Source organism: Capricornis sumatraensis, chromosome 9, assembly GCF_032405125.1.
Source record: "Capricornis sumatraensis isolate serow.1 chromosome 9, serow.2, whole genome shotgun sequence".
In the NCBI taxonomy this organism is placed as follows: Eukaryota; Metazoa; Chordata; class Mammalia; order Artiodactyla; family Bovidae; genus Capricornis; species Capricornis sumatraensis.
In genome coordinates, this window is record NC_091077.1 from 101,302,357 (window position 1) to 101,326,626 (window position 24,270).

Genomic DNA, 24,270 nt, shown 5'->3' on the forward strand with positions numbered 1-24,270 from the left:
GTGTCTCATAATTTGACAAATGGTAGTTTAAACCCTCCCTTGTGGCTCAGCTGGTAAAGAATCCAGCCTGCAACGTGGGAGACCTGGGTTGGGAAGATCCCCTGGAGAAGGGAAAGGATACCCATTCCAGTATTCTGGCCTGGAGAATTCCATGGGGTCTCAAAAAGTCGGACACCACTGAGCAACTTTCACCTTTACTTTCTCTCATTCTTACTAAGACAGTTTTATCTTCCAGTAATTTTAGTTTGAGATACTTTTCTTCTTACATGGGCAAAATAAATATAACAGCTTTATTTTGTTTGACTTAATGAAATCTCTCTGTATAATGATCTACGACACTGGGCAGATAATTAATGAAGTTAGGGAATTATAGTCCATTTGCTTGTATCCAAAGTTAGTATAATCATCTCTGGAGAAGAAGCAAATATTTTATAGCTTGATATTACTCCCCCTCCAGCCTCTTAAATTCATTTTAGGATTGACTTCATAAAATTGAAGCTAGTTGTTACAAGTACTTTTCTTAATGGGAACGAACTTGAAGTGGTAAAAGATAGTTCCAAATAAACAATTAGATGTATTAATCTTAGGTATATAACACAAATCTTTGTTAAAAAATTGAGAATGTTGTTTCTTTTTTAACTGAAGGATGGAACTTAGATGTGTCATAGCCGTCATTCGTCATGGGGATCGAACACCAAAGCAAAAAATGAAAATGGAAGTGAGGCATCAAAAGTATGTTTAAAGGGGAATAATTTAATTCACAGGATGTGATCATTCAAGATTTCTGATGGGTGCTTATCTATTTTGATTAATACATCATGTGGAAAGACTGCCATTATTTCTTAACTAGTAATATTTAAACCTCTAGAAAAACTAAAATCAAAACAAAATCCATCTTAAATTGTGTGTATCAGTATCAGAAAATTACTGTAGCAATATCCATAAATGGTCATCATCCTGACTTAGCTTTTATTTAGTGTTGTAAATATGAAAATCAATAGAATGGAAGTTTATTACTTATTCAGCTAATCTAGTGATTATTAGCTTAATATGGTTTAGGAAAATACAAAGTTTTATCAGTCAAGTAAAAGAGTAATACTGTAGAGTGAAAGAGAGCACACAGTATGTGAAGTCCATAGACCCCCAAGTCCGTTATCTGTTACTAATTATTATCTTAGTCCCTTATCTATCATTCATTATAGTCACTTGTTTTATAAAGATAATATTATTGCAAATGCCTAACAGTATTCTCTCTCTTTTATAAGATTCTTTGATCTCTTTGAAAAGTGTGATGGATATAAATCTGGGAAATTAAAACTCAAAAAACCGAAACAATTACAGGCAAGTGCATTTGATTTCTTGTTGGGTTTTAAACTACTAATGGCAAAATTACATAAAAATTCAGTTCTTTATTCCTTTTACAGGAAGTGCTGGATATTGCACGACAACTTCTTATGGAACTGGGACAAAATAATGATTCTGAAATTGAAGAAAACAAATCAAAACTTGAGCAACTTAAGACTGTGTTAGAGATGTAAGTATCTTTTTGAAACCCTTAATTTTGATAACTACTTATAGTGCTTTTTTTTTTTTAATATGTGTGACTTTTCATGTTAATTTCCTTCACAGTTCGATCTATTTTGCTTTTTCTCACTGTGAATCAGGTGAAATTAGTGAACGTCTAGTAAGTTTTTATTTTTACCAGTGAGAAAAGAGATCGTTACATTGAAGGTTCTGTTTTATAATGGTATTAATTTTGATGAGACCATCGAAAGAGAACACATTTGGATTGTCGGTGAAGTACTACACATAGTGAAGGCCACATTGTTAGGTTAACCATAGACTCCGTGCTGTTTAAATGAAAAATAACTTCACTTTAATCAGGTAAAATTGGTGCCACCAGTATTCTTCTTACAAGATTTATTTCTTTGAACACTCGAAATTAAAAAAAATCATTATTTTCATTTTTAAAGACAAGGTAGGTTTTAGTTTTTCTTTAGGAGGTTGTATTGCGTGCTTATTAAATATTGTCTGTTGTATTTGCCATTTTACTTTTCAGGTATGGCCATTTTTCTGGAATAAATCGTAAGGTCCAGTTAACCTATCTCCCTCATGGTTGTCCCAAGACATCTAGTGAAGAAGAGGGTATGTCACTATTAATGCTTATTAGTTTCTGATTATGTGTAGGAACTTGCTACTCACTGTTGATACCTTTTTAATCTTTCTGTCAAATAGTTAAGGGGTTGGCATGCTGAATCGAGGAAAAATAATGTACAGCTTTGGTAACTATGTTTTCTATCCTTAAAATAAAAGGTCTTTTACCTTTTCTCCTTTAGGTAAAGGATACCTTTTATTATTTAAAAAACTGCTTGGGAGTGCTCTTTTATTCTTTAGAGAGCTTATTTTTTTATAACTAATTATTACTTAATGGGTCCCTAACCCATACAGGGTAAAAAGGAAGAAAACTCAAGTAGGAAAAGAATATTTGAAAAAATGTGCCATCACCATGTTTCTAAAGCAGATATTTTTCTCCACTCAATAAATCAGAATAAGCATTTAAAATGAGTCTCCTAAGAGCAGTGAACACAAAAATCCATAATTTTATTTACTTTTCAAAAGAATAATGGTGAAGGGTTGGGGAGCCATTTTATGGAGAAATAGAAATGCCCAGTACAATAATAATCAGTCTTGCCTGTCACACTGGCAGAATGTTTTCTTGTTTTATTCTTTTTTCAAATGGTAATAAGGAATTCTGATGAAAATGCAGTGTGACAGAATTTTATCCACTGGTAGAACTGTAAATTGATAATAACTCTTTGAAAAGTAATTTGATAATACATACCAAAATCTTCATGGGACTTCCCTGGTCGTCCAGTGGTTAAGCCTCCGTGCTTCCACTGTAGGTGGCGTGGATTCCATCCCTGGTCGGTGACCTGAGATCCTGTACGTTGCGTGGTGCAGCTGGAGGGTGAGGTGTAGGGGAAACTTCAAAAATTTTTCGTATACTTTGACCTTAATTATACTTAAGAGAATCTATCCCAGTGGGATAGTCAGATCTTGAGAGAAAGATCTTCTATAGGGATATTTACAGTGGCCCACTGTTTATAGGAGCAAAACTTGAAGTAAAGATTAAATGCAAGCAGAAATTTGACTATGTTGATCTTTATTCTGAAAGTTCATATATTGCTCTCTTGTCACACCGTGTGATTAGTAACAATGCAGATTAATTTTCTATATTTTGATGTTTATATCAAAAGCATTCCATAGCTATAATTAAAAAGTCAATTAATTGCCTTTATTATAAGTGAATGTTGGCTTGCATGGTGAAGCACATACAATTACTAACTAGCCCCAGGGTAAAGGATGATTTTCTATCACTTTTAGTGAATCATTAAATTCTTTAGTGTTTATTGTGATACTTTAAAAATGACCTTTGTTTCTGGAACCCAACACAGATGTTAGGACATAATAAAGAGTAGGTCAAAATTCAGAATAGAAACTCAGATGTCCTTTGTGTCTGCGAAAATACTTTGTTCTGGAACATACAGATTCCACAACTCCAAATTTTAAAAGCTGTTCTTGGCTATATTTTATTGTATATCTCACTCTTAAATGTAAATTATAATAAATATTAAGCTCTGTTGTCTTATATCTCCTTAAGAGTTATACAAATCACTGGTTACTACTCCTAAAAATGTATATGTCTTCTTCCCTTCAGATAAAATGACCTTTCGTGTGGCAGCACTGCAAAGACAAGCTCTGAGCGTGCCATCAGGGAGCTCTTATCTTAGCATATCTAGTACAACTAAAAATATCCCGCAGATGCCTTGGGCTCTCATACCATTTTGAGAGCAGGGAAGGGAGAAGTTTCCTTTCAGAAAACTGGGAAAGAGCCTTCTTTCTAGAGTGTGGGAGAGATTTTGAAATTTTAGTAAGATTTTAATAAGTGAAGCGAGTGATATTCCTAGTAGAAGCAACAACCTACAAAGGATAGATATGTTTAAAGAACAAATTAATCTACATAAGGCCTGCATTCCACTGCAGAAGAGACAAAAAGAAAAAAAAGTAATCATGAAATATATCTGTTTAAAAGAAGAAAACTTGACATTTGCTTTATCCATTCACATGTATCTTAGACAGCCGACGAGAAGAGCCGTCCTTGCTTCTGGTTCTAAAGTGGGGAGGAGAACTAACCCCTGCAGGCAGGGTCCAAGCCGAAGAACTCGGAAGAGCTTTCAGGTGTATGTATCCTGGAGGTCAAGGTAAATCTTGGCGTTTCTTTACTTCAGTTAAATTCATACATCATCTCTCCAGATCCTCATTTTGAGATGTAATTAAGTATAGAAATACAGTGAGATAAAAATATAGCTTAAGTGATTTGAGGATTTATTTTCAGGAGATTATGCAGGATTTCCTGGTTGTGGTTTACTTAGATTACATAGTACCTACCGACATGACCTTAAAATATACGCCTCTGATGAAGGACGAGTTCAGATGACTGCAGCTGCTTTTGCAAAGGTATAAATAAATGTTTTTAGAATTTTTAAAATTTTCATCTGATATAGCATTTCAAAAGATTTTTACTGAGGTAATATTTTAATATTCTAAAATCGAGACTTCAGATTAAAACCCTGAAATGACCATGACAATTTGTATTAGTAAAGTTTGTTATAACAGTAAGCATATACCCTGTGAAATTCTGCATGTAACAAAATAATAATTAAGATGCTTTCTATTTTCATACTAATTCTTAAACCTCTTTTGGCTTTTATTTGATGTGTTTAGGGTCTGTTAGCTCTAGAAGGAGAACTTACACCCATTCTTGTTCAGATGGTGAAAAGTGCAAACATGAATGGCCTTTTGGATAGTGATAGTGATTCTTTGAGCAGTTGTCAGCAACGTGTAAAGGCAAGACTTCATGAAATACTTCAGAGAGACAGAGATTTTACTGCAGAAGATTATGAAAAGGTGGGTCTTAGCAAATTCCTACACTGTCAAGTATTATGCACACGGAAAAATGCATAAAACATAAACTCAGAGCTTGTTGTATTACAAAAGCAAAGGGACATATAATCCCTATACAGGGGGACAGAATGTTGGAACAGCTCTGTGTGCACCTATTCCCAGTTGCAGTTCCTTCTTATCTGCTAGAAATAACCACCATCCTAGCTCTTTATACTCATATCCAGAATGCTTATTCAGATTAGTATGCGTTTGTAGCTCCCGTAGTCTCGGTTTGTATTTTTTAAGCTTCCTGTAATGGGATTTTTTTTTTTAATGTCTGATGCCTTTTTCTCAATATTATGTTTGTGAAATTCATCTATATTTTTGAGAATTTTCATAGTTGATTAATTTTCATTTCTATGTGGTATTGTTTTCAGAGGTTGGCTAACTTTTTCTGTGAAAGGCCAGATAGTAAATATTTTTACACCTTGCTGATCACATATACTTACTTGTTGCATTATTTACTTTTTTTTAAACCACCTTTTAAAAATTGTAAAAACCATTTCTTAGCTCATAGGCTATTATAGGTCGTGTTTGGCCTACAGGCCATAGTTTGTTGATCTGTATTCTATTTTATGAATATGCTCCAATTTATATATGCTTTACAATATTGTTATAGTTTTGGGCTGTTACAGGTAATGCTGCCATGAATATTCATATACACCTCCTCGTGTAGATGAGCATGTTTCTCTTGGTATATTATATTCTAGGAGAGCAAGTGCTGCACCCCCCAGTCTGCGTATATTTCACTATCAGTATATGATGTTAGACAGTTTTCAAAAGTCACTAAGCAATTTATACTTCCACCAGAAGTCCATGATAATTGTCATTGCCCTACATAGTCTCTAGTCTCAGTATTTTTGAACTGTTCAATTTTGACTTTCTGAAGTGGATGTATGGTAGTACCTTACAGTGGTTTTAATATTCATTGACCATTTAGGTACCTTCTTTCATGAAGCCTGCTCCTAATTCATCCTTTTTTACTACTAGTTGCCTGTGTTTGTCTTAGCGAATGATAAAATTTCTTTGTATATTTTGGATATGAGCTCTTTGTTATGCATATTGTAAGTACTACCATCTACTCTGAGCCTTAATGATTTCCTTTGATAAAGTTCAGTTCAGTTCAGTCGCTCAGTCGTGTCCGACTGTTTATGACCCCATGAACCGCAGCAAGCCAGGCCTCCCTATCCATCACCAACCCCAGGAGTTTACTCAAACTCACGTCCGTCAAGTCGGTGATGACATCCAGCCATCTCATCCTCGGTCGTCCCCTTCTCCTCCTGCCCCCAATCCCTCCCAGCATCAGGGTCTTTTCCAATAAGTCAACTCTTCGCATGAGGTAGCCAAAGTATTGAAGTTTCAGCTTCAACATCAAGCCTTCCAGTGAACATCTGGGACTGATCTCCTTTAGGATGGACTGGTTGGATCTCCTTGCGGTCCAAGGGACTCTGATGAGTCTTCTCCAACACCACAGTTCAAAAGCATCAATTCTTTGGCACTCAGCCTTCTTCACAGTCCAACTCGCACATCCATACGTGACCGCTGGAAAAACCATAGCCTTGACTAGACAAACCTTTGTTGGCAAAGTAATGTCTCTGCTTTTTAATATGCTATCTAGGTTGGTCATAACTTTTCTTTCAAGGTGTAAGTGCCTTTTAATTTCATGGCTGCAGTCACCATCTGCAGTGATTTTGGAGCCCAGAAAAATAAAGTCAGCCACTGTGTCCACTGTTCCTCCATCTGTTTCCCACGAAGTAATGGGACCGGATACCATGACCTTAGTTGTCTGAATGTTGAGCTTTAAGCCAACTTTTTCACTCTCCTCTTTCACTTTCATCAACAGGTTTTTTAGTTCCTCTTCACTTTCTGCCATAAGGGTGGTGTCATTTGCGTATCTGAGGTGATTGATATTTCTCCCGGCAGTCTTGATTCCAGCTTGTGCTTCTTCCAGTCCAGCCTTTCTCATGATGTACTCTGCATATAAGTTAAATAAGCAGGGTGACAATATACAGCTTTGATGTACTCCTTTTCCTATTTGGAACCAGTCTGTTGTTCCATGTCCAGTTCTAACTGTTGCTTCCTGACCTGCATATAGGTTTCTCAACAGGCAGGCCAGGTGGTCTGATATTCCCATCTCTTTCAGAATTTTCCACAGTTTATTGTGATCCACACAGTCAAAGGCTTTGACATAGTCAATAAAGCAGAAATAGATGTTTTTCTGGAACTCTCTTGCTTTTTCCATGATCCAGTGGATGTTGGCAATTTGAACTCTGATTCCTCTGCCTTTTCTAAAACCAGCTTGAACATCAGGAAGTTCACAGTTCATGTATTGCTGAAGCCTGGCTTGGAGAATTTTGAGCATTACTTTACTAGCGTATGAGATGAGTGCAATTGAGTGGTAGTTTGAGCATTTTTGGCGTTGCCTTTCTTTGGAATTGGAATGAAAACTGACCTTTTCCAGTCCTGTAGCCACTGCTGAGTTTTCCAAATTTCCTGGCATATTGAGTGCAGCACTTTCACAGCATCATCTTTTAGGATTTGAAATACCTCAATTGGAATTCCATCACCTCCACTAGCTTTGTTCATAGTGATGCTTTCTAAGGCCCACTTGACTTCACATTCTGAGATGTCTGACTGTAGGTGAGTGATCACACCATTGTGATTATCTGGGTCGTGAAGATCTTTTTTATACAGTTCCTCTGTGTATTCTTGCCACCTCTTCTTAATATCTTCTGCTTCTGTTAGGTCCATACCATTTCTGTCTTTTGTCGAGCCCATCTTTGCATGAAATATTCCCTTGGTATCTCTAATTTTCTTGACAAGGTCTCTAGTTTTTCCCATTCTGTTCTTTTCCTCTAATTCTTTACACTGATCACTGAAGAAGGCTTTCTTATCTCTCCTTGCTATTCTTTGGAACTCTGCGTTCAGATGCTTATATCTTTTCTTTTTTCCTTTGCTTTTCACTTTTCTTCCTTCCACAGCTATTTGTAAGGCCTCCTCAGACAGCCATTTTCCTTTTTTACATTTCTTTTCCATGGGGATGGTCTTGATCCCTACCTCCTGTACAATGTCACAAACCTCCGTCCATAGTTCATCAGGCACTGTATCAGATCTAGTCCCTTAAATCTATTTCTCACTTCCTCTGTATAATCATAAGGGATTTGACTTGGGTCATCCCTGAATGGTATAGTGATTTTCCCCACTTTGTTCAATTTAAGTCTGAATTTGGCAATAAGGAGTTCATGATATGAGCCACAGTCTGCTCCTGTCTTGTTTCTGCTGACTGTATAGAGCTTCTCCATCTTCGGCTACAAAGAATATAATCAGTCTGATTTCAGTGTTGACTATCTGGTGTTGTCCATGTGTAGAGTCTTCTCTTGTGTTGTTGGAAGAGGGTGTTTGCTTTGACCAGTAAGTTCTCTTGGCAAAACTCTGTTAGCCTTTGCCCTGCTTCAATTTGTACTCTAAGGCCATACTTGCTTGTTACTCCAGGTATTTCTTGACTTCCTACTTTTGCATTCCAGTCCCCTGTAATGAAAAGGACATCTTTCTGTGTTTTAGTTCTAGAAGGTCTTGTAGGTCATCATAGAACTGTTCAGTTTCAGCTTCTTCAGCATTACTAGTTTTGGCATAAAGTTAGATTACCATGATTTTGAATGGTTTGCCTTGGAAACGAACAGAGATCATTCTGTCATTTTTGAGATTGCGTCCAAGTACTGCATTTTGGACTCTTTTGTTGACTGTGATGGCTATTCCATTTCTTCTAAGGATTTCTTGCCCACAGTCGTAGGTATAATGGTCATCTGAGTTAAATTCATCCATTCCAGTCCATTTTAGTTCACTGATTCCTAAAATGCCGATGTTCACTCTTGCTGTCTCCCTATTTGACCACTTCCAGTTTGTCTTGATTCATGGCCCTGACATTCCAGGTGCCTATGCAGTATTGTTCTTTACATTATTGGACTTTACTTCCATCACCAGTCACATCCACAACTGAGTGTTCTTTTCGCTTTGTCTCTGTCTCTTCGTTCTTTCTGGAGTTTTTTCTCCACTGATCTCCAGTAGTATATTGGCACCTACCGACCTGGGGAGTTCATCTCTCAGTTTCCTATCTTTTTGCCTTTTCACACTGTTCATGGGATTCTCAATGCAAGAATACTGAAGTGGTTTGCCATTCCCTTCTCCAGTGGACCACGTTTTGTCAGAACTCTCCACCATGACCCATGAAACCATGTAGACCTTGGGTGGCCCCACACAGCATAACTCATAGTCTTATTGAGTTAGACAAGGCTTTGGTCCGTGTGATCAGTTTAGTTAGTTTTCTGTGATTGTGGTTTTCATTCTGTCTGCCCTCTGATGAATAAGGATAAGAGACTCACGAAGCTTCCTGATGGGAGAGGTTGACTGGGGGGGAAACTGCGTCTTGTTCTGATTTGCAGAGCCATGCTCAGTAAATCTTTAATTCAGTTTCTGTTGATGCGTGCATTGTTTGGCCACTCACAGGCAAATCTGGCGCAGTCTCCCACTGTCCTCCAAAGTCAAATTCCCTGGGGCTTCTCAGTCCCTTTGTCGGATTCCCACGTTTGGAAATCTGTTGTGGCTCCTAGAACTTTATTAACAGTGCAAGTATTTCTTTGGTATAATTGTTCTGCGGTTTGTGGGTCATCTGCTTGGCAGTCCTCTGGTGGGGCTATTGACGACCTCCTCCAAGAGGGCTTATGCCACACGCTGGGTGACCCCAGTCTACTGCAACCAGAGCTCCTGTCCCCATGGCAGGCCACTGCTGACCCATCCCTCCACAGGAGACACTCAGACACTCACAGGCAGGTCTGGCTCAGCCTCTGTGGTTCAGTGCATTTTAATGTATTATTTATAATACCCTTTTTCTAACAAGGGGGTCATAGGATATGTCCGTGTATGGTCTTCTGTGATTTTTGTTTTTTCACGCTCATTTATCTGCCATACAGCTAAAAATTGACTTTTATGTTTGCCATTAGATAAGGATATCAAAGTTGATATTTCCCTGCAACCATATGTACATCCAGGTGTCTCAACACCACTTACTGAAAAGACTATCCTTTCCCCACTATCTTGTAGGATCAGCTTTATCATATGTGTTTAGTTTCTGGAACATACTTCTTTGTTGGCTTTTGTGCCATTGAATGAGATCTCCCAAATCCTACATGGGTCCTTCAAGTTTTCTTGACTTTTCCTGTATTCTCATATGAATTTTAAAATGAGCTGGCCAAAAGTCTTATTGGGGTATTGATTTAGATTGAATTAGATCTTTAGTTTGTGGAAAAACGTGTTTTTTAAAAAATATTTGTTTTATAAACAGTACCTCTAAAACAGTTACTGTCTGTTGCTGCTATGTACAAAGTTTTTTTCATATTGACTTTATATACGTCAACTGTATTAAACTTATTTATTAACTTGGTAATTTATCTCAGTTTTTAAAAAAACCTTTCCAAAGGATATCCACAGGTTTTTGTCTTCCTTTCCAATCTTTATGCTTTTAATTCTTTTTCTTGCTTTTCTTTAATTGCTAGCACCATCAAAGCCATATTAAATTGAGTGGCTTTTCTGTGTTTGTTCATATTCTCAAAGGGGAAGCCTTCCTAACACTGTACATTAAGTATAATCTCTGTAGATTTTTGTTAAAAGTTTTTGTCAGGACAAGTTTTTACATTTTATATTCTCTTTCTGTCTGTTAAATATATGATTTTGGAAAGCGTCTACCTTGGTTCCTAGAATAAAGTCATTTCAAAAATACCTTTATCACTGGTTTGGGTTTACTAACATTTTTGGTCAGGAGTTTTACATTTGTGTTCAAGAGTCGAATTGACCTTTATTTTTTATCCCTGTTGTCTTTGTCTGCTTTCAATGTCAAGATTATGCTGTTTTCATAAAATTGGGAGTCCTCCTTGGGAGGAATAATTCATGTATATATGTTTCATTGGATGTTTGGTAAAATTTACTGATAAATCCAATGGGCATTTTCTTTATGGGAAAGCTTGTACTTATGGTTCGTAGAGTAATTTAGTAATTTTTATTTATTGTATCTTGTGTCTGTATTATTACATTCATCTAGAAATTTGTTTATACAGTCCTCTTCAAGTTCTTTGTAATGTCTGCAGGACCAGTAGAGATACTCCTTTTTGTTTCATAATATTGTACAGTCTTTCTCCCTCCTTTTTTTCTTAATCATTTTTGCCATAGTTGATCACCTTTATTAGTCCTGTAAAAGAACTGTCTTTCAGATTTATTGGTTCATTAAATTATATACTTGTTTTCAGTTTTATTAATTTTTATTGTTTAATTTATTCCTTCTACATCTACAGTTTTATTTTGCTCTTAATTCTTAAAAACTAATGTCCCTAGAAGGATGCTTATTAAATCATGAATGTTCTGTCTGTTCTAAAACACACATTCTGTGTCATAAATTTCCCTTTATACACTGTTTTGACTGTATTCATAAATTGAGATTTATGCCATTTGGGGCATTTTCTAATTGTGATTTGCTTGATTATAGGTTATTTAGAAGTATACTAATTTCCAAAACTATACATTTTTAAGTTATATTTTTCTAACTTTATATCATTTTGGTAGAAACAGACAGTCTTCCTGATATTTTTTGGTCTGTTTTTTCTTTCTTTCCTGTGGTGTGTCACATTTCCCACCTGTAATGGTGGGTTTTTCTTGTCTCTGTAGTCTCTTAATCTTTGTTATGTGTTTTGATGCCATGCTATTAAGTGCATACAAATTAAGAGTTGGTATGTTTCAATGAATATTTTTTTGCCTCAGAATACTTTGTCTGAGATTAATATAGCTGCAAAAATTTTTTCTTTTACTTGGTGTTTGTATAATACCCTTTGTATCTCTTTTAGTCTTTTCTGAAACTTATTTTTAGATGAATCTCTTAAAATCTGCATGTAGTTTTTTTTAGTTTGTTATGAAAATAGGGCAATTATTTACTCAAATTTATGTATGAATCTAGTATCGTTTGAAGTGCTTTAATATTTATACTGCCTGTTTTTATTTTTCTCTCCTTTCTTGCTTCATTGGAATTGGTACTTTTTATTTATTTTTATTTCCCTGGTAGTTTTAATATTGTGTTTGATTTTATTGTTTGTTTTGTCATTACCCCAGAGGTAACAGTAGGCTTTAATGACATCTACCAATTGAATGTTTACATCATGCTCTTACCCTCTTCCTGGACAAGGCAAGGACTCTAGAACTAGAGTGTTTTACAAACTTATACTTGAATAAGAGTCATCTAAGGTCTTATTAAAAATGCAGACTACAGTTTATAACTTTTTTGAACTCCAAATGCAGAGTTTACCAGAGTTCTACCTCTGGAAATCCTGGACTTCACTTTTGTCCAAGCTTCAGTCGTTAGATTGACCCAAATGAACTAGTTCACCATAACAGAAAGTGGAATTCCACTTTACATTTTTTGTATTTATAGAAACTTATTTAGGGTTAAATTGCCAAGCAAAGTTTCAACAGTGAAAATTGAAACTGTTTTGTCATTTTTGTTGACTTGGAAGAAATCTCATCACAAAGGCATTTACATGGTGATTAAGAGCTCAGGTCTCTAGCCAGGTTACCTGATTTTTTATGCCACTGTTTACATACTGATGGTTTGATCTTGGGAAAGGTGCTTTAATCTCTCTTAAGTACCTCATCTGGAAAAACCAATGATAATCATAGGGTTATTACTTGTCAATATGTGTCAAATGGTTAAACCATATTTTCAGATACCAAGTGAGTCAATAAAATATCACTATGTTAGAATCTATCTCTTTGTAAGATAGAGCACTTTTGTTAGATTTTCCGTGTGGATAGTCTAAAGTTAGCTAAGGCTTAGGATTTTTTTAACTTGAAATTTTTAGTTTTTTATTTCCTTCTCTATATCTGGGGATTTAATTTGTAGTTTGAATTTAAACTCCAACTACTAGAAAATTTTGTATATTGTCCTTTTGGTCAGTTGAACATAACTAGATATAAAAATGTATACTCTATTCATTTATAGCTTACTCCATCTGGAAGCATTTCTCTTATCAAATCAATGCATTTAATTAAAAATCCTGTAAAGACCTGTGACACGGTATATTCCTTGATACAAAGTTTGACTTCTCAAATCAGACATCGAATGGAAGATCCCAAATCATCAGGTAAATATTTTGTTTTCCTTGGGTCAGAAAATAAAAATCACTATCCCATTGCTGTAAACATTTTAAAATAAGATGCACCAATCATAAAAAAGCTTTAATGCTATCAGTTCAGTTCAGTCGTTCAGTCATGTCCGACTCTTTGTGACCCCATGGAGCAGCACGCCAAGCCTCCCTGTCCACTGCCAACTCCCAGAGTTTCCCAAAACTCATGTCCATTGAGTCAGTGATGCCATCCAACCATCTCATCCCTGTTGCCCCTTCTCCTCCTGCCCTCAATCTTTCCCAGCATCAGGGTCTTTTCAAATGAGTCATTTCTTCACATCAGGTGGCCAGAGTATTGGAGTTTCAGGTTCACCATCAGTCCTTCCAATGAATATTCAGGACTGATTTCCTTTAAGATGGACTGGTTGGATCTCCTTGCAGTCCAATGAACTCTCAAGAGTCTTCTCCAACACCACAGTTCAAAAGTATCAATTCTTCCGCACTCAGCTTTCTTTATGGTGCAACTCTCACACCCATACATGACCACTGGAAAAACCATAGCCTTGACTAGACGGACCTTTGTTGGCAAAGTAATGTCTCTGCTTTTTAATATGCTGTCTAGGTTGGTCATAACTTTTCCTTCCAAGGAGTAAGCTTTCTTTTAATTTCATGGCTGCAGTCACCATCTGCAGTGATTTTGGAGCCCAGAAAATAAAGTCTGCCACTGTTTCCCCATCTGTTTGCCATGAAGTGATGGGACCAGATGCCATGATCTTAGTTTTCTGAATGTTGAGCTTTAAGCCAACTTTTTCACTCTCCTCCTTCACTTTCATCAAGAGGCTCTTTAGTTCCTCTTCACTTTCTGCCATAAGGGTGGTGACAACTGCATATCTGAGGTTATTGATATTTATCCCAGCAATCTTGATTCTAACTTGTGCTTCTTCCAGCCCAGTGTTTCTCATGATGTACTCTGCATAGAAGTTAAAGAAGCAGGGTGACAATACACAGCCTTGATGTACTCCTTTCCCAATTTGGAACCAGTCTGTTGTTCCATGTCCAGTTCTAACTGTTGCTTCCTGACCTGCATACACATTCCTCAAGAGGCAGGTCAGGTGTTGTGGTAGTCTCATCTCTTTCAGAATTTTCCACAGTTTATTGCTATATCTAAGTATTATTTGAGTTAATATATATCCAGCAAAATAATAATAGCAAAGTTGTAGTTGCTTTTAACTATGGTAGTGTGAGAAAGGTAATAAAACATTGTTAGTTGATTAATTATGTAGTATTACCATACAGTTGGGGCTTCCCTGGTGGCTCAGTGGTAAAGAATCTGCCTGCCAATGCAAGAGACAGGTTCAATCCCTGGGTTGGGAGGATCCTCTGGAGAAGGAAATAGCAACCCACTTTAGTATTCTTGCCTAGGAAATCCCATGGATAGAGGAGCCTAGTGGGCTATAGTCCATGGGGTCATAAAGAGTTGGACATGACTGAGTGAGTAAACAGCAAACAAAAAACCCTACAGTTGAGCAGCAAACAGGCAGCATAATAATAAGAAGAAAGCAATAGGAAGGTGATCTGTGCTCTGGTGCTGAGAGTGGCTTAGTTAATAACGTGGGAAACTGATGTATATATGGAAAACATATGAAAACATATGGAAAAAGGTCTTTTATAAAAGCAGTTCCTAACCCATGTATTTATACCTTTATTCAAATCTACAAAATATATGGTTGCTAATACTATATGCCTATGATGATGTTTCCTAGCTTGTTAACAAGTTTAATATATTAAAATTGTTATGCTGTTTTAGATATTCAGCTTTATCATAGTGAGACCTTAGAGCTCATGCTCCGTAGATGGTCCAAGTTGGAGAAAGACTTTAAGACAAAAAATGGAAGATATGATATTAGCAAGATCCCTGACATATATGACTGTATAAAATATGATGTCCAACATAATGGTTCCTTGAAATTAGAAGACACAATGGAATTGTATAGGCTTTCAAAGGCATTAGCAGATATAGTTATCCCTCAGGTAAGTAATTTCTACATATCAATTTTATGGTAATATTATGTAGATACTTTCAAAATATCTAGTCACTGTTAAGAGAGAGTTGGTTTCTGTGTCCCAGTAAACCTATAACTTTAAAAAGGAAATTGAGTCGTTACAAATTTACAAAAACTTGTATTAAGTCACTGTTTGATTTTTTAATAGTTTGTAATGACCTTTTAAAATTTAAGAATTGATACTCTTAATTAAAAATAATTAAAGAACAAACAACTGAAAATACGATGGGATAAATCACTTTAGTATTTATTGAGCGTTTATTGTGCACATACCAGTGGTGTGCTATGGAAATGAGTGCAGAGTGGGAGAAAAAGGTAGTTGTGTTTCTTTTGGAAGTTGTTTTTTTTTTTACTTTATGTGAAAGTATTTTGAAAAGAATATTTAGAGGTCAAGATGTAAATAGTTATTTGTATGGTGTGGTAGAGGGATCTTTTCATTATAGGAGAGTAAAAATAAAGGTGTAGTAAAATTCAGATAAATGAAATTAGTTAGACATAGATTCAGATTGATAATAACAAGTCAAGTGACAAAACAAGTTGAGATAGGAGGTGTGTTAGAAGAAAATAGTGACAGATGCTGTTTGGAGATCTTTTATCACCTTCATTACTCAGAGATTATTTGGATTTTGTAAAAGGGAGATTGGAGTAAATCACACATTTCCAACTGTGAACCAAAGTTAAAAAACAGGAAAATGAAGTACAATTGATTCTTGAACAACGTGGGTTTGAACTGTAGTGCATCCACCTACACGTGGATTTTTTCCGGTATTAAATACTACAGTACTGCACGATCCACAGATCCATGAATGGTTGCATCTGCTGTGGATTCAGAGCCACAAATAAGTTACACTTACATTTTAAGTGGCATGGAGGGTTGGCAGTCCTAACCTCCATGTTGTTCAGGAGTCACTGTACATAAAAAGTGTAAGGACTGTATATTTTTTAAAAAGCCTCACTTAAAGATACTGATATATAGAAAACAATAGGGAAGTTCTTTAATAACTAAAACTGGAGCTACAGTGTGATTCAGCAATCCCTTTCCCTGCCATGGATCCAGAAAAGATAAAAACTCTTTTTTCAAAAAGATGCATGCACCCCAATGTTCATAGGAGTGCTGTTTATAATACCCAAGACATAGAAACAGCTGAAGTGCCCATCAGCATATGATTCATTTAGGACATGGTGTATACATGTATACTTGCATATGGAGTACTACTCAGCCATAAAAATAACATATTGCTGTTTGCAGAAACATGGATGGACCTGGAGAACATTGTCCTAAGTGATTTAAGTCAGAGAAAGACAAATGTTATATCACTTGCATGTGGCATCTAAACAAAATACAAATGAATCAATATTAGAAAGTGGAAGCAGACTCATATACATAGAAAACAAACTTACAGTTACCAAAAAGGAAGGAGAGAGGGGAAGGAATAAATAAAAAGTATGGAATATAAACTGCTATGCATAAAATAGATAAGTAACACAAATTTACTATATAGCAGAGGATACTATATTCAGTATTTTGGAATAACCTATAGTGGAAAATAATCTGAAAAAAATATATATATCAAACTGAATCACTTTGTTTCAATCACAGTTGAAACTAACATTGTACTGTAAATCCACTACAATTAAAACTGCAGTTTCCCTTTCCTAATATTCCTAGAATGTCCATGAAAAACTATAGAGACTTTGAAAAATTGGGAATTCAGACTTCACGACTAAGTATGTATGTACCTGTTAAAGTTTAGCTTATCCTTTCAGTATGAAAGAGCAACTTTTTTTCTTTTTGGTCAGTATATATACTGCAGATAATTAGAAATATATTGTATAAGTCAGTGATTTGAAAATAAATTCATTTCAAAAGAGGGTAAAAATACCTCATACTTGAAGAATATGCCTTTGGGACTCATTTTAAGAAACACAGACTTGGAAAACAAGAATTGACTCTCTGACAGCATCTTTCATTTGTTAAATAAGTTTTATTCTGCAAAACAAATTTTATTTTACACAATAAAAAGTTGTATTTTTATAACATTTTAAGATTGATATCAAAATAAACACACTAAATTCTGCAGAACTCAGTTTTAGCTACATGATATACATAGAAGATTATAGAACTAACACTGATTTGATTATATCTCTTTCAGTAGAGTTACTAAATCAGCATCTATCTTTGTTATGAAATTCAAGAGAGAATTTATTCAGATTTTACTTACCGAAAAATTTGAGAAGAATGGTTCCTCTTAATTCTGATAAGCATGTAATTAGTTTGCACTGGAAGCATACATAAGACTTGTTTTTTTTATTGCGTTGAATTGCTTTTACATTATTCCAGGCTCAATGCATCTTAGTTGTACTTACTGTTAAAATGAAGATTATTTTAAAGTATACTTTTAACAGATAAGCTGTAAATATGTGACCCTCTAAAATATTTTTTGTAGCTGTATGCATTTGACAAGGTAGGCTTTCAGTATATCTTAATGTCTCACCTACTTGGTGGCTAAATAGATACACTAATGATTTATTAGCATAATCATGTCTTGTACATGGCTTCTTTATTCTCAAGCCTTTTCTTTCTCAATTATGTATATAAGAATTCTAGAATTGGGAATGGAAAGTTTGTTTCTAAGACTTGGGCTCAAAAGAAAAGTTACATATTAATGAGTTTTGGATGATAATTTTTCCTCCTTTCATGGTGTATGTGTTTTAGGTACGTTACTTACATAGATGAAGAAAATTTTCAGCATGTCCTTGTAATTTAAATATTTATAATGAATTTTTAATGCTTTTTAATTAAAAGAAACACTATAAGATTAGAAATAGTTAAGAAAAATTTGAGATATTTACCTCCAAAACTATTTGGTTTGACATTACTTATTATGACAGAAACTTGGGATTTCCTCTTCTTTTTAATGGACATTTGAATTCAGTTACTTAAATTTTGTTACTAAAGTCTTCATAAATCTAAAATCATAGACAAGAGATAGACATTTTCAATCACTGAACAAATAACTAAAGTTGTAAACATATTTAATTATAATGAAGCTGTAGTTTGTAATGAAAAAAATGAGAAATGTATATGTTTACTTGACAAAGATATTTCAAGCTTAGAGACTTGATGACTCAGTCAAATAATGTATTAGTTTGGCTAACTTAGATTGAGAGAGTATCAGTATCTTTGTAAGAAAAATGTATAAGTATTCTGCTATGCCTCAAAAAAAATCTGTTTTCACTCTTACATTGCATTGTTATAACTATGCTTTGCGGATTATGTAATTCTAATCACATTGTTGTTGCTCAGTTGCTAAGTCATGTCCAACTCTTTGCAACGCTATGGACTGCAGCAGGCCAGGCTTACCTGTTCTTCACTACCTCCCAGAGTTTGCTCAAATTCATGTCCATTAAGTCACTGATGCTATCTAACCATCTCATCCTCTGCCACCCTCTTCTCCTTTTGCCTTCAGTCTTTCCCAGCATCAGCGTTTTTTCTTACATACGATAAACATGATTTATTACATTTAGTTAGTTTAACAGTTAATAGTTGTGATTATGGTATGTACTTTTGCTGTGATAGAATCAACTTTTCAGCCTCAGTCCTCTAAAAACCCTGGCAATCTAGTGGTTAGGACTCGGCACTTGCACTGCTGAGGGCTTGGGTTCAATCCCTGATTGGGGAACTAAGATCCTGAAAGCTGTGTGGCACAGCCAAAAAAAAGAAAGTACTTTAAAAATAGTCACAGTGGGGATGTGACATCAAGCATCATGGCCGTGTAACATGCTCCCTTTGTCTATCCCTTTCAATCTACAACCAGTAAAATATATACAACTCAACAAAGGTGCCTCTGTGTAACACACCAGGGCACCACAAAATTCTGTCCGTCTTATACCTGGAAGTAGCTGGGCTAGAAAACAGAGGACGTGCCTGTGTTGCCAGACCCCCGGTCCTAGTTGGCTGAGCCTTCTGCCTTGGGGGACACAGTAGCTTTAGGAGTGGTGGCACCCACGACTCCAGCATCTCAGCTGCAGTGGCACATGGCCGCCAGGAACTGGGTGTTAGCGGTCGTGGGGCCTGCAGCCCCATCCTTCCAGCCACGGAGGTCCTCCCGCTACGGAGGCGAGAGCTGCAGCTCTCACCACCCCAGCAGTGGCAGTGCCCCTGAACACTAACAACCTTGGACATGACAGGGGTACCTGTGACCCTGGCTCCCTTCCCCTACCTCATCTGTCCCCTTGTAGTGGCGACGCCTGAGACCTAGGAGACCCTGGATGCAGTGGAGGGGCTCCCTTTCCCGGCGGCCTAGGCAGAGATACTGGCAGCACCCATAGAAACAAGGCACCAGTAACCTTGGAGGTAACAGCAGCAACAAGGACACAGGGTGACCACACCTAGCAGATGCAGTGGAGTGTAAAAAGTTTCTCAAATACAACCAGTGGCTTAAGAAAAACCAAAAGCTTGTGCTATAGTGCCACCTGCTGGAGAAGAGATCAGGATTGCCTGGAGAAATATCAATAACCTCAGATATGCAGATAGACACCACACTTACGGCAGCAAGTGAAGAAGAACTAAAGAGCCTCTTGATGAAAGTGAAAGAGGAGAGTGGGAAAAGCTGGCTTAAAACTCAACATTCAGAAAACTAAGATCATGGCATCTGATCCCATCACTTCATGCAAATAGAAGGAGAAACAATGGAAAGTGACAGACTTTATTTTCTTGGGCTCCAAAAATCACTGTAGATAGTGACTGCAGCCATGAAATTAAAAGATGCTTGCTCCTTGGAGGAAAAGCTATGACAAACCTAGACAGCATATTCAAAAGCAGAGACATTACTCTGCCAACAAAGGTCCGTCTAGTCAAGGCTATGGTTTTTCCAGTAGTCATGTATGGATGTGAGAGTTGGACTGTGAAGAAAGCTGAGCGCCGAAGAATTGATGCTTTTGAACTGTGGGGTTGGAGAAGACTCTTGAGAGTCCCTTGGACTGCAGGGAGATCCAACCAGTCCGTCCTAAAGGAAATCAGTCCTGAATATTCATTGGAAGGACTAATGCTGAAGCTCAAGCTCCTATACTTTGGCCACCTGATGCAGAGAGCTGACTAATTAGAAAAAACCCTGATGCTGGGAAAGACTGAAGGTGGGAGGAGAAGAAGACGACAGAGGATGAGACGGTTGGATGGCATCACCGACTGGGACATGAGTTTGAGCCAGCCCAAGGGGATGGTGAAAGACAGGGCAATCTGGTGCGCTGCAGTCCATGGGGCTGCAAAGGGTTGGACATGACCGAGTGACTGAGCAACAACTGATGAAGGGAACAAAAACTAACAAATGGGACTGCTGCTGCTGCTGCTAAGTCACTTCAGTCATGTCCGACTCTGTGTGACCCCATAGACGGCAGTTCACCAGGCCCCCCCGTCCCTGGGATTCTCCAGGCAAGAACACTGGAGTGGGTTGCCATTGCCTTCTCTGAACAAATGGGACTACATCAAACTAAAAAGCTTCTGTACATTAAATATTGAAAAATTATCAAATGAGAAAAGATGTTTGCAAATCATATATTCAATTTGAAGGTAATATTCAAAATATATGAAGAACTCCTACAGCTCAACAAATAAACCAAATAACCCAATTAAACAGTGAGCCGAAAAGCTAAGAATTGTTCCAGAGAAGACATACAGACTGCCAAGAGACTCATGGAAAGATGTTCATCATCACTAATTATTAGGAAAATGCAAATCAAAAACAGAATGAGAGATTATCTCAGGCTTGTTAGAATGGCTATTATCAAAAAGGCAAGAAGTAACAAGTACTGGAAAGGATATGGATAAAAGGGAACTCTGGTACCCTGTTGGTGGGAATGTAAATTGGTGCAGCCACTATGGAAAACAGTTTGGAGGTTCCTCAGAAACTTAAGAATAGTGCTAGTGTATGATCTAGCTATTCCACTTCTGGGTATTTATCTAAAGCATATGAAGAGAGTATATTGAATAGATGCATACAACCCTGTGTTCGTTGTGGCATTATTTACAATAGCCAAGACATGGAAATTGCCCATTGATGAATGAATGGATGAAGGAGGGTATATAATACAGTGGAATACTACCCAGCCATAAAAAAGATACATATCATCTTGCCATTTGTGGTAGCATGGATGGACCTTGAGAATATTGCATTAAATAAGTCCTTCAGATAAAAATTAATACTATATGATTTCACATAAATGTGAAATATTAAAACTTTAAATAAGTGAGCAAACCTAGCAAAAGAAACACATATTTATAGAGAAAAGAGTAATAATTACTAAAAGGGAAAGGAGGTGAATTGAGTAAAGGGGGTCATTTGTATGGTAATGGGTGGAAGCTTAAGCTTTTGGTGTTGAGCATACTGTAGTTTATACAGAAGCTGTATGCATGAAACATGTTATAAACCAACATTACCTCAATAGATTATATAGTGAAAATAGCCTCAATGGTATGGTGGAAGATAAGGATATTTAAAGATTATAGTAATATTTGATATAGCTGAGTTATCCTTTGGAAATGTTTAAAATACTTTAGCATTTGCAAAGTTTTTAGAATTTATAATATTTTATATGTATTTTTATATGTACATTTTAATAAATATAATTAAATTTAAAGTAAAAGATTATATTTAGTATTAATGTTCTCTTAATTAAGATGGTGACTGAACTGAACTGAACTGAACTGAGCAACTGAACTAAACTGAACAGAATTGAGATGGCACACATTTGTTGAAGTTGGAAGATCATTTCTTTGGTTATTTGTAGATAATGAAACACAGAGAGTTCTTTATAATAGTATTTGCAATATAAATTGCTGCTGCTGCTAAGCCGCTTCAGTCGTGTCTGACTCTGTGCGACCCCATAGACGGCAGCCCATGAGGCTTCCCCGTCCCTGGGATTCTCCAGGCAAGAACACTGGAGTGGGTTGCCATTTCCTTCTCCAATGCATGAAAGTGAAAAGTGAAAATGAAGTCCCTCAGTCTTCAGCCTGCGGCCCACCAGGCTCCTCCGTCCATGGGATTTTCCAGGCAAGAGTGCTGGAGTGGGGTGCCATTGCCTTCTCCAATAAATTGCAGTGATACTTATTAAATGTGTCACATAATAAACTTTCAAATATCTTCAGCTGCATTTTAGTCAGTTCTTTTTATGGCAGAAATATTATAAGGGAACTTGAGTATCTAACAGTTAATTATTTGGTCCTAACTGGTTGTGGCAACTTGCTTTTTCAGCTCCACAAGATATGTCACTGTTTTGAAGGGAAAGACTGTTTTGAAGGGAAAGAAGTCTTTACTATGAAAATAATATCTTTGTTGTAAAATTAGAAAATATATGGTCCCCAAAAATCAATATGGCATTACCAATCAGACAAAAACATTTCACAGTTGCAGAAAATTCTGAAATGCCTTTTCCCTTAAATTCATGGACATTTTTTTTTTGTAAATTCATATATATAACAAATATGTTCTTCACAAAAATGGAACCAGGAAAGTGTACTGTTTTACAACCTGATTTTTTTTTTCTTGGCCTCAAGTTGTTTCCAAATCATTAAAGCTAAATATACTTCATTATTCCTAATAGCTGATGAAATAATACTATTTAACCAAGTTCTCACATTTGGAAATGTGGATTCCTTTAATTTCTTTCACTTTCCTTATATATATGTCTTTATGTACAGTCAAGACGACTTCTTTAGCTCAAGATCTCTTTTACCAGCTTTCTTCCAGGCTCTCAGTGTATGAGAGTGACTATTTACTTGTACCTTGCCCAGTAATGACACAAAAATATCCTTTGATGATTTTAAATTTCAGCATTATCCTTTTGTTTACACATACATACGCAGTTACATACACATTTCATATTTTTCATGCCCAGTTTCTTTATGTTGGTGAGATTACCAAACCAGCCAAGCTTTTGTGTTTAAAGATAAATGACCCAAGAAGTTCCATTTTTATACATCCTCCATATGTAATCAATCAACCTTTTTTTTTATTAGGCAGTTTTAAGATTTGTTGTCCGTATTAATTTTTTGCCCTCTGGGAAGTACCTGATGTAACCTTTAAATGCAGGTGTCCCAGAAAAGCCTTGGGGAGAGAATGTATGCCTGTTTCTTCCCTGCTTATGTCTACTCTTGCTTCTTTCTCTGTCCCTGCTTCCCTCTGCCTTCACCCCATTTCTGCCTTCTTCCTCTCAAACCTTCTCTTCCTATTTATACACTCATCACAGATTTTTTTCTTTAGTTCAGTGGCTCGGTCGTGTCTGACTCTTTGCGACCCCATGGACTGCAGCACGCCAGGCCTCCCTTTCCATCACCAGCTCCTGGAGTTAAACTCACGTCCATTGAGTCGGTGATGCCATCCAACCATCTCATCCTCTGTCGTCCCCTTCAATCTTTCCCAGCATCAGGGTCTTTTCCAATGAGTCGGTTCTTCGCATCAGGTGGCCAGAGTATTAGAGCTTCAGCATCAGTCCTTCCAACGAATATTCAGGATTGATTTCCTTCAGGATGGACCAGTTGGATCTCCTTGCTGTCCAAGGAACTCTCAAGAGTCTTCTCCAACACCACAGCTCAAAAGCACCAATTCTTCAGCGCTCAGCTTTCTTTATGGTCCGGTTACCATTTATGAAAACAAAGACATGAGCAGTTGAAGACAGACCATAGAATTAAAGATCCCACCTCCAGGTGGAACCCTCATCTGTCCCCCGGCTGACCGCAGAGTGTCCCCCTACCTCCTCTCCAGAGCATCATTCCTTCGTATCTGCTGCCAGAGCCACAGTTCCATTCACTCCAAGGACTGACTTTCCAAAATTCCACACCTGGAGTGACCTCTAGTCTCCCAGCATCCACCTTATGTCTCCAAATTGTGTAGGACTGCAATCTTTTGATCAGTTTCTGAGAAAACGCAATGAAGCATTTCACTCTTTTAATTTAAAGCCACTAATAAAATACGTAGTTGGTCAGCCCAACAGTTTCTTACCTGCCACCAGTACCAGTGTTTCTTGTCATTCCCTGGGCTTCAACAAGT

General features: G+C 36.8%; 1 protein-coding gene across 11 annotated transcripts in view; it reads left to right on the forward strand.

The window, feature by feature from the left end:
- Nucleotides 1-24,270, forward strand: part of PPIP5K2 (diphosphoinositol pentakisphosphate kinase 2) — a 75,359-nt gene that overhangs the window by 17,421 nt on the left and 33,668 nt on the right. For 8 of the 11 annotated variants that reach the window (XM_068979984.1, XM_068979988.1, XM_068979985.1 and 5 more), the window contains exons 10-18: nucleotides 646-732; nucleotides 1,266-1,341; nucleotides 1,425-1,534; nucleotides 2,060-2,145; nucleotides 4,137-4,262; nucleotides 4,397-4,518; nucleotides 4,786-4,968; nucleotides 13,040-13,181; nucleotides 14,971-15,194. In XM_068979984.1, the coding sequence (XP_068836085.1) occupies nucleotides 646-732; nucleotides 1,266-1,341; nucleotides 1,425-1,534; nucleotides 2,060-2,145; nucleotides 4,137-4,262; nucleotides 4,397-4,518; nucleotides 4,786-4,968; nucleotides 13,040-13,181; nucleotides 14,971-15,194 (1,156 nt within the window). The remainder of the gene's footprint in view (nucleotides 1-645; nucleotides 733-1,265; nucleotides 1,342-1,424; nucleotides 1,535-2,059; nucleotides 2,146-4,136; nucleotides 4,263-4,396; nucleotides 4,519-4,785; nucleotides 4,969-13,039; nucleotides 13,182-14,970; nucleotides 15,195-24,270) is intronic. The other 3 variants (XM_068979986.1, XM_068979992.1, XM_068979995.1) reach the window with 1 other exon arrangement.